Below are 11,358 nucleotides of genomic sequence, written 5' to 3'. Positions count from 1 at the left end.
ATATATATATTTTTACTTCTTTCTACATAGTTACAGAGTGTAAATGAGACCCACTTGGGGGCTTGTGAATCATGCCAATTTGGCCAAGAACTGGGATTAAAATAACCTTTGGCTGAGTAGAAGGAAGCAAAGAACAAGCAGGACAAGGTACATATTCCCCTGACCCACTAGCCTGATCCATGCAGCTTCTGGTTGTCCTCACCATTTATTATTTCTTCTGGAATGATAAAGAAAAGGGCAGAAAACTGAGGACTCATTACAAATTCTAATAAAGATTCAGGATTTCTTTTTTATTGCATTCGTTGTCTAACAACAATAATACTCATTGGCAAGAAATTTATTTACACTAACAAATTAACTTTAAACCACAAGGCTTTGTTGTTTGTATTTCAACGGTAAGAAAACAAAGGGCCACCATGATGTTTTCTTTTGATGTCTCCCAATAACTAAATATCAAACAAAGTTATCCTGGGGAAAACTCAACAATCTAGAGAAGTTCATAGCAACCAAGCACAAGAGAACAAGCTCAGACATGGCACTACTGTGTCCTTCATGCAGGTGAGCAGACACCAAGATGTACAAACAAAAAGTTCAGGATAACATGCATTTCATATACACTTGACCTCTTTAAAAAAAGAACAGGAAAAGGAAAAAATCTGAAGCACAACTATCTCTTTAACCATATAAAAAGAAGCAATGTAAGAAGCCAATTTTTACAGTAAGCACAGTGCATTTTAGTCTTTTAGCTGCCTGGTCTTCTAGCAACATGTGTACACTTTTAAGTGACCAGTGAGATACCTTTGCAACATGACTGGGAAATATGAAAGCAGTTGTTGATTGAATGTGTATGGAAAAGTACAGAGTCAGAAGATGTTCACTGCGCACTCTTCACTTCCAAATGGGCTGGTTACTCCTATGTCTGGTGCCCTGAGATCCCCCTTTCCTTGAGACACTTCTGCACAGGTCCCAAATCCACTTCCACTGGTGGCAGTGGCAAAGGTCCCGCTGGAAACCCAGCAGGAGCCCCGGGCTCCGGGGCTGGATCTGACCTCGTGCGCTGTGAGCCCTCCTCACCTCTCTGGAAGAGGAGACCTGCCTAACTCAGCAGGTTTGACCAACAGCTTGTTCTTAACACAATCCACACTTCCTAAAGAAACAGGCAGCCCAAGGCACTACCACCAAACCTTTCTGTAAGATGTGCGTTTTTTGAATCATTACTTAATGCTAAAAGCGAAAGTACCAGTTGGTACAGCTGGTTAGTAACAGAAACCTCATTTTATATTGAGGGTTCGGAGGGCTCAGTGTCATGACTAAGGTACTATAGCTTTGAAAAAGCAGTTTCACAGGTACAGAAAAAAAGTCCAGTAAAATCCACAGGGAGGTTGACAAAAGGGACTGTGCCATCTGCAGATGACCCACGCTCCACTCCAGTGAGTGGGCAAGTCTCCTTGGATTTCATCTGTCACCCTGCTCAGAAACAAACTGCTGAAAGTGCTCCAATAAAAATCAAAGTTGGGGTTAAAAACACAAAAACCCCATGTTTCCTTGCTAGAACACTGACCCCCAACTACATGATGATCCTCTTCCATACTGCTGTAGAACAGTATTCTGCACTACATCCAAGAGTGGCATTTCCTTCTCTTCTTTCTCTTGGAAGTGGAACACAATTAATTCTCAAAAATGACACTGCCCACCTCTTACCAGTCCATGAGCCAGGAGGTGAAGGTGTAGCAGCTCAGGAGGACAGGAGGCTTTGATGGAAGCAATAAAGTATGAGGAACCCTGATATCAGGTGCCAAGCACCTCTGAATGTCAATAACTGCTAAGGGCTGGCAAGTATTAGAGGAAAGCTGCTCAGTAGTTCTGGTAAAAACTCAATTCTTGTGGTATCCCTGCAGCAGACTGCAGTCATAGCAAAAGAGATGCCATTGCAAAAAAATTTTGAGAAGTTGAAAAAATACAAAAGTATTTGTATACACTGCAATGCAAACATCTAACGCAAAACATCTTTTTATTACTGGCTTCTGTTCCACTGTGCAATTCTAACCCATGATCTTCAACAGGCTCCACTCCCAGCAACCCCCACCAGGACCTGCTTGGGGCGGTGGGTGAAATGCAGGCGGCGGGCAGCTCTGCGCATTGCAGTGAAGGGCTGCAGCTCCTTCCTCACCCCCTGGCCCTGGTCTCTTTGGGCACAGCAGGGAGCTTTAACAGGACGCTGCACGAGTGCAGCAACCCACCGTGAAGAATTGGGAAGATACAAGCTGGAAGCAAAAAATGTCAGTATGTTTGGCTGATTTGAACAGAACAAGGAGCCACTGCTCTCCTCACAATCTCAGAATAAGCACTAGGGTTTTCAGGACTAAAGTAACCTGCAGTGTTGTACATTTCATTTTCTATTTTTGAGACTTCCACTTTTTCCTAGTTCTCAGTTCTTCACCTTTTTAGAGGCTCTATATATTCACAACTTGCAATACTGCAGCAATGAGCAGAACTAGAGTTTACAGAACTGGCCTACCACCCTAACCAGGGAAAAAATAACTTGGGCCAGCCTGCTGCAGTCACCAGGTGTAACGATGACACAAGCACATGTCTTGAGGTGTGGAAGCACCACACTGCCTGCAGAGCAGTTCAGAGGTGGCCAGGAAAGTCAGCCCAATAAAAAACAGCTTTAGCTCCACAAATAAATACACAATGTAGGCGACATTGTGTCTGCAGGTGAGCCAAACCATGAAAAAGGCTGTCCAGCCACCCAGCACAGAAAATTTGTTTCTTCCTGTTACATTAAGCCCCCCACTAGTCTGACTTAGCATTGGTTTACAGGAAGTTTAAATTAAGAATGATGAGACATCCATCTTTTGTTTCTTGTAAGTCATAATACAATACCAGGGGAAAAAAATTGCAACACAACTTTAAAGGTCCTACAGAATAGCAAGAAAAGTTTCAAACTGTGCTTCAGGCCTGTTATCCGGTAACATTTCTGCACTTCAAGACTGAGTTGCCATATTTCTTAAAAGGAACCACATAAATCTTTTATCACAGAAAGAATAGCAAAACTCTTGTCATTGCTCTGTTTCCTTAGTTTTCACACATTGATCAAAATGCATTTTAATGGTTTTAATTTAAATGTAACCCACTAGGATTTTTTAAGTTAGGTTTTTGTTGATGTTTTCAGTCTGAGAATAACAAAATAACATTATCACAAAGCAGTAAAAATCCCCTGAATACTTAAAGGACTTAAGTTGAATTAGTTATTCTGCAGAGTAAGAACATGATTTACAAAGAGATTAACTAGGCACCGTTTTAAGGAGCAAGAATGAAAACTCAATATATAATGCCAAGCAGTCTGCTCTGGTTTCTAAATAAAAAGAACATAAGACAGAGACACCACCTTAGATTATTATATACAACCACTTAAACATTACTACAATGTAAACATAATTTAAAAAGAAAATTGTCATCTAATGCATTTATCAACATTGTATTTAAAATATTAAACTTCCAGTTTCTTCCAGGTAACTTCTTTTACTCTAAGAATGCTAATTTTATGAGGCTGTTAAACATTTGTAAAAGTTTTCTCCTATGAATGAACACAGAAGGATTTACTGCAATGTGTAATTTTTTGTCAGCAGGTGTATTTTGCTGCTGGTGGTTTATCTCAAGAAAAGTAGCACAAGCCTTTAGAAATATCAGCAAGTATCTTTTATGACAATTTCAATTTTAGATCTGAATAAAATATACATCAAAAACTTGTAGAAATTGGATTTGGAAGGAAAAATAAAGCTAACGCTAAGTAGATCTGTTGCGTATTAATTTTGAATGAACTAGGCTCTCTCAGTTTACAGACCATTTTACATGTCAAAGAAATTACTAGGATCAAGAGAAATGTAACTATTAACAGCGCACCCTAAGTGTTCCAAATCTGAGCTTCAGAGAACTTTGCAGACTCAAATCTGAATGCCATAAAGTACAGAGCAGAAGAGAAGCCAAGCCAAACTAAAACACACATTTTCTTCAGAGGAATTTTCAGTTCTAGGCTGGCGCATTTTTAGGTTCAATATTCGAATTTGCATCACCATCTTAAAGAATCCCTGGGTTTGCAGAGCCAGATGAAGACTGCCACTTGCAGGCTGCACGAGTGGGCAGTGACGTTTCTCAACCGTACACAGTGAGCTTTGACTGCAGAGCAGTCAGCTCCTGCCCGCTGCTCCTCACTGTGGAGACCTGCCCGTTGTCTGTCCCTTCTTTTGAGGCAATACTGTGCAGTTCAGTACTGCTGTTGGGGCAGTAACACCATACCCTGCTTCTGTCATAGTCAAAACTACACAGCAGGCTTCATCCATGGCCTCACACACCCCAGAAATCCCTCAAGTATGACCACTGCTAAGCCATCAAAACATTCTACAACCAAAGACCAAAAATTCAGCTTTTGGTTAGATATTCTTTAAACATATCAATCAAAACAGTTAAAATGGGAGAGCTTTGGATTATGTAACCATCACCTCCATGGCAGCATTGACCTTAACAGCAATGTACTGAATTTCATTTTAACCAGGATCCCTCATCTTCCTCTTCTTAAAGTGCACTTCTGTAAAAACTGAAAATCTACACCAGACTCAAGTTTGATAATTGTTTCCAATACCAGCTTCATAATAGCACAGCACAAAGCTTATTCTCCCAATGCTTACTGACTGGAGAATCAATTTGAAGATGTGGGGTTTTTCCTGGGGAAAAACTAACTTGAAACAAAATAAACCCAGTTTCCTGTATGAAACACATGAAAAAAAAAAGTGGAGTGTGCTATAAGAAAGTTGCCTACACACTGGGAGCACAATAAAATTTATACAGATTTATACGCTGTGCTCTAGTTAGAAATTAATCCTTGCTCAGATATCTAAAGGATAAATGTTATCCTCAGATTTCTATGTAAACCCACATAACCATTTAAGGCTTTGCCTCCTTCCTGGATTAATTATTGTACAGTTAACAGAAAGAGTTTCAACTCCTGTCCTTTACCCAGGGGGAATATTGACTCTCCTGTCTGTATCTCCAGTGTATAAGAAGTCGCTGAACAGTTTTCAGAGAAATGTTGCTTAAAGGTTCTGATGCAAGATGAAACTTACTCCAGCAGACTGAACTGAGTATCCAAACACCGTAAAGAAGATGAACTTCCAGTCAGAAAGTCAAGTCAAATCTTATCAGACAGAGCACAACTCTTTTTATCCAGCTGAAGAAATGTTCCCCAACCATACTGACTGGCCATCCTATTCAGAAGAGGTGAAGCAGTGGACATGCTCCTTGGCATCATGCTGGTTACTGAAGTGACCAAACACACAGAGCTCAACAGAGAAGAGTAGTTTGGAAGGAAACACCACCACAAAAATGAAATCTGTTAGCTGTCAACAAGAACAGAACAAACTGAGGGGCCGGGATTGTTTCACATGGCAACAGCAACGAGCGTGAACGGGATATGCAGGAAAGAAAACAACACAATATAAATTTCCCTAGTCATTCTATGTACAGCCCCATCTGTCTGTACACAATCCTGGGTGATGAACACAAGAAAGCTGAAGGGGCGTCAGAGTGGATGAGAGTTTCTCTTTCCTTGACATGCCTCCACTTGCCAAACACAGCAGCACTCCTGCTTATCACTGCTCATTAGTGCCCTCTGTTGCATCTGATGAACACTTGTCTATTTTCTTTGATCTCCTCTGCAGCTGCTCTTGTTCCTTCTTTCGAAGCTTCTCCCTTTGCTTTTCCATTTTCTCTTGAGCTTTGCGAGCCTTCTCCAAGGATGCTTTCATTTCCTTTAGCTTTCTTTTAATAATTGCTCTGTCCTGGGAAGATGTCATACCAAGAGCCTGAGGTGGGGAAAACAAAATTTAGAAGAATTTCTTATGGTTTCATTTATCAGGTTTTGTTTTCATATTCTAGTAAAAATTCTCCTTAGAAGACTGTGAACAGTCACAACAAAGTCACAACAAAGTGAATCTGTCACAGGCTCAGATACATCACTGATGTGCAAGTACTACACTTCATGCTTTCCTCTTCTAGAATATTAAAGATGAGACCTCATTGCCACCACCAATGTTGATTTCATTGATCAAATAAGGTAAATAAACTATTTTACTGAAGTAATCTAAGTCCACATAGAACAAGACTTCCAAATTCTCCCTGCTGTGCCTCAAAAGTTCACCTGCAGTCTTCTAAGACACTTATAGTGCCACCAAGAAATACAGAAGGGAAATACCAAACTTGGACTTTCAGATCTACCGAGCTTCCTGCAACTCCACCCTGTAGTTTTGACTGAAATAGGCTCATATTTTTACTACAAGAAACAATGCCTATTTTATACATCAAAATTGTATTTAGTTCTAACACACTACAACTGGTATCAGCTTATGCCTCCCATATCCCATTAATCCATTACTCTCTTGCTACTTCTGGTATATGTCTATTCACTGTCTTCTCAGAATCACCCTTTCACAAAACAGAGCTGGATGAGAAGTATGTGCGTGCAAATACCACTTTCACACACTGCTGTATGATTTCCACATGCAAATATGGGTATATTATATACACCAAGAATTTTCACAAAGCAAATGCCTGCATTTCTGAAGCTTCTGAATCCAAGTGCATATGGGAATTTCTTCAAGTGTTGCTGTGGCTTTATACTTTCCGTTTATTATTCTAGCCTATCATGACTCCATGCACAAGGATTTGCTGCTTTCTGGGTGCATTCTTACTGCCTTTGAGATGATGTAAAGTGATGAAAAATACTACAGTTCATCTTGAAGCCCAGTCAGTTAATTACCTTGAGCTTACTGCCATCCAGCTGAAGGAGATGCTCCCCATTAATGTTCTGGGCACTGAATTCAGAAACATACTGTTCAAGGTTCAGGCTCATCAACCAGTGGGAAACCTGCTGCACACTCCACTCGTGAACAGCACGGCTCTGACACTGGCTGTGCTTCGGAGACTGTCCATCGTCAAGGATCTGCCACAAAAATATTCCGCGTTATTATTAAAGGGTAACACAGATGAGTAACAACATTTTTCTGCACAAACCACCAGCATCAGAGCACAGGTATCTGGACTATCTTTGCACTACAATAGTAACGATTTCACACTGCTATATTACATGTCTATCTAACCAGACACCTAAGAATGAATCATAGAATCAAAAAAAGCTATAGAATCACGGAAGAAAAAGGAACTGGCATTCCTTTAAACCCAAGCAGGACTGAAATGGCCATGTGGCACAATTCAAACCATGTACACTCCCATTCCCTCACAAGATTTTTTCCTTCAAATTACCAGATTTCTAAAGGATGCAATGAATTGTGCATTCCACTTCCTGGGCTCATTCACAGATCTTTATTATTAGTTTAGGCTTTTAAAAAAAGTATCAGGGCAAATTAAACCCTCAGAAAACCACTCTAGAGTTCAAAGTGATGGTATCAAACAGCTAGTGAGCCTGATACTATCTATGGAAGAAGACTTACGAGATGACACAGAGGAGTGGTACAGAAGACACAAGGATCCCACAGCCCTGGCCCTGCTCTCACCACCTTGTGCTGCTGTGGGTGAGAGCACAAACCCTACCAAAAAGGGCCAATGTCCCTGCTCTGCCACTTTATTCCACCCATAGGTATGCCAGTGGGGCCTGAAACAAAAGCTATTCTGTCCTGGCTGTAGTCAGCAAAGCAGCTGCTACAAGCTGCAGCAGCTGTCTGCTGTTAGAGCAGCTCTTACATTAGGTTAGAAGATGCTGGGAGCTCTCTCAGCTTCTGGCTGTCCAGTTGTCAGGGCTGGACACTGTAATTTTCTTTGCTATTGCCAGCATGAGCTCAGCACAGATGATGCCTGGTCGGGTAGATTTGCTTTGACACTGACCCGCCTCCTGCTTCCAGCATACCACAAAAACTGCAGTTTGCTGTGGCCTTGAAAACTCTCAGCAACAACGAGAGGGCAACTCAAGACAAGGAAAGGGGAGCCAGTGACATCTGTGTGCTCTGTGCCAATAAGGGTGTTTGGCACACAACACCACAAGACAAGAAATGTGACTCTGCAAAAGAGACAGTACGTTGCCACACGACGGTCACGCGATTCACCACAACAGCACGCTAGTATCTCACCTCATCATCAATCATATCCAGGCTCTGAGTGAGGGAGCAACAAAGAAACAGGAAAGAAAAGCATTATAGAAACAAAATACCAAACACATAACAGCATGTAAAAGTTCAGGCAACAGCAGCACCAAGGTCTGCAAACAGATATGGCTACTTAAAACCAACAAGATTTCTTCAAAAAGAATTATTTCCAGAAGCAAAGAGGTTATGTTGAAAGCTCACCACACACATTATTTGGAAGCTAAATCTGACACTTCATCAATGAAACCCTTCTGGAGTTCCTGGTCTTGACATCCTAGAACTGGTGGGAATTTCTCTGATCGCTCCAATTTCCAAGAGCAAAAGCTCCATAATTAGGGGAGAACTGACTGCAAGAACTGGGTTCCCTCACCACCCTCTGATTTTTTCTTTTTCTTTAAATGCTGATGGGGCTGCCTGGGAAGCCAGAGCGGAGGAGTGCTCACAGCAATGGGCTGTGGAAGGCTGAGGAGCAGCACCAGCCTCCTCCCTGCCCAGGGGGGCTGGGAGGTTTCCAGGGCAGCTCTTGCTGAACATGCTGCCTCATCTGGAGGCAGCAATTTGGCACACAGCAGAGGATGGAGAAAACACATTCATTTTTATGGACCTGCTCAGGCTTGGTGTTTTAGAAGTAATAGAGAGCTGAACATGCAAAATGAAAGGATTTTCAAGCATTTAATTCAATACCACTCAGAACAGGACATTGCCACAATCAAATACATAAGGGGAATTAAACATGGTAAGATAATGAAACACATTATTAAGATAGTACTAACACCAAATAAAGTGCAAGTGATGACTTTGCTATTTTCAGTAATTTACAGCATATGCAGACCTCTGTGCTATCTCCTTTTGTTATAAATTTTTGCCCTTAATTACTTGCAGTAAAAGCAACCTCAAAAGAACGGCTGGGTTTGTAGACTTGCAGTTTGGAAAATAGACTTGCACAGAACAGCTCTCATTCTTTAAATCCAAGCAATCCATGCAGGCAGTAATGAAAACCTATCTATAATTAACAAAAAAAAAATGGTACAGAAGGTATAGATACTTCAAGTTCTCCCTCTCTAGTAAAACCAATTTGGCTCACATCTCACATGAAAAATGTGCTTATGGAGTGTTTGTAAAAGAACAAATGCACAAGTTTCCTGACTCCACAGGATGTGCTGTCAGCCACTATGAAATCATACAACTTTACCCACTAATGAGTTACAAAACTAGTATATTAAGAAGAGTATTTTCAATATATTATATTCAGCTCAAATATGTCACCAATTTACAGGGTTAGGAATGCCTTTTTACTTTATCATTGTATGAAAAAAACTCTGGTTTGGAGTAGTTGATTTCAAATCCACTGTGCAAAGCAAGCACAAAGAATGCAAAGTGGATCAAGACATACACGTTATAATCAATACACACACATTCAGGTACAGTAACACACAATTACTGCATGTACAGGTCATTCTACCAGGGTAAAAACTGGGGTAGGTGAAGGTGCCTTACATCTCAACTACATTTACCAAACTGTAATCTATGTTTGGTATATCAAAACTGTCCCAGGCCTAGTTTAGTGTATTTATATGTATATCTCTATCTATGTCCATATGTGGATAGAAAAAATGTATTAGCAGATGTGAGGATACAGCATCTCTTAGGACACGAACAGCATTCCACTTCCCCACGATAGTACCACAGGGCATTATTTTAAGTTTTTATTATATGAACAAGAAAAATCTTAATTTAGAAACCAAGATTAATTTCTGTCTCCAATCCTACTGCCTAAAACCATTCCTTTATTATTTGAGTAATCAAGCGAGATTCCATAGGAAAAAGAAAACAACTTTTTCCCAAGTTAAACAATTTCATCTGCATACCTCATCTGATGACAGTGCTAAGGAGTGTGAGAAGCCTGGTGTTTTAGGTTCTGCTCCTAAACCACTCAAATCAGCTGAACTTGTGCTGCTGGGACTGAAATCATCATTGAATGTGAAATTCTGTGGAGAAAAAGAGGAGTAAGAATGAACAAATTATTGTTTAGATGCATCTAAAAGGGAAATTTGCTTTCTGTCTTCCATGTTGGCATAGGTCAGGAGTGATTTCAATCATTTACCAAACCAATCACAATATACATGAGGAAGCCTAATGTTTTATAGTCTTTACTATTTACAGGATGCACAGTATTTTTACCACTCTCTGCTTCAGGAGACACCTTCGCCAGCTTAATGCCTCAATGAATAACAAAGGTGTCTAAAAGCAATTTCCAGACTCTTAAGATGCTGGCTCTCATCCTGGAGCTAAATTACTGCTTCTGCAGGTTAATCACTAGCATTTGCTGTCCGACAAATACTTAGGAGAAGCGTAGCACAGGCAGTAGCACAAAGAATAGAACAGAGAATTAATGAACAGAGAGAAGTGAAAACTCCTATTGAAAGAGCAAGGAGAATATGATGTGAATCCACTTCTGAGTCCCAAATAATCTCCTTGAAAAGTGAAAGGATCCTCCCTCTTTGCCTAAGTCTTTAGAAAAAAACTGAAACTGAAAGTAAAATTACCTTTGGATAGTATTATTTACTGAACTAATAGTCATAAAACAAACTCTGTTTTTTCTTAACAATGCAATGAGACACATCACATCTTACAGCAAATAATAGCAAAAGCAGGCACATATTTTTCAGGAATACAACAAAATTGCCATTAGAATAAGACAAAAATTAACAAGTATTTCACACTAGAGAGAGAACAATGAAAAAAACCCAAAAAATATAAAAGATTAAGGACACCATGATATTCCATTTAACTTGAATACACACTTGACAATACAGAGACCTCTATTCTCTAACATCTAAATGAGTATTGAATCCAATTCATCTTTGACCTTCACTTTAGAAAAAAATAAAACAAGAGAAACAACACAAAAAAAGTTATCCTTCTATCTGCTCCCCTCAAATACTTGACCTGCCTTTCCTGAAAACAGGAAGACTTCCAAAAATATCAAATGTTGGTCCTCTTAGTTTTGCTGGAAATCCAACTAAATATTGGTGTCATGCTATGCTTTGAAAGCCTCAATAGCAGTACAGAAACTCTTAAGAGCCTGTGAACTTCACAGAGAACATAAGAATATTTTTGTGATCATTTTTCTCTCACCTACATTTAGAATTCCTGTTCTGTTTTTCCCAGCTCTTTATAGAGGAGAAGAAAATCTGAGCACCTT

At 40.1% G+C, this 11,358-nt stretch overlaps 1 protein-coding gene across 5 annotated transcripts in view; it reads right to left on the bottom strand.

The window, feature by feature from the left end:
* Positions 1-269: 269 nt before the first annotated feature.
* Positions 270-11,358, bottom strand: part of PPP1R9A (protein phosphatase 1 regulatory subunit 9A) — a 129,590-nt gene continuing 118,501 nt past the window's right edge. For 3 of the 5 annotated variants that reach the window (XM_041466803.1, XM_041466805.1, XM_041466802.1), the window contains 4 exons: positions 10,022-10,141; positions 8,139-8,162; positions 6,815-6,997; positions 270-5,861 (listed from right to left, as the gene is read on the bottom strand). In XM_041466803.1, coding sequence (XP_041322737.1) covers positions 5,649-5,861; positions 6,815-6,997; positions 8,139-8,162; positions 10,022-10,141 — 540 coding nt within the window. In that variant the 3' untranslated portion in view covers positions 270-5,648. The remainder of the gene's footprint in view (positions 5,862-6,814; positions 6,998-8,138; positions 8,163-10,021; positions 10,142-11,358) is intronic. The other 2 variants (XM_041466804.1, XM_041466806.1) reach the window with 1 other exon arrangement.

The sequence above is a fragment of the Pyrgilauda ruficollis genome, unplaced genomic scaffold (genome assembly GCF_017590135.1).
Source record: "Pyrgilauda ruficollis isolate IOZ18807 unplaced genomic scaffold, ASM1759013v1 scaffold2, whole genome shotgun sequence".
In the NCBI taxonomy this organism is placed as follows: domain Eukaryota; kingdom Metazoa; phylum Chordata; class Aves; order Passeriformes; family Passeridae; genus Pyrgilauda; species Pyrgilauda ruficollis.
This window is presented reverse-complemented; position numbering and strand designations above follow the sequence as displayed.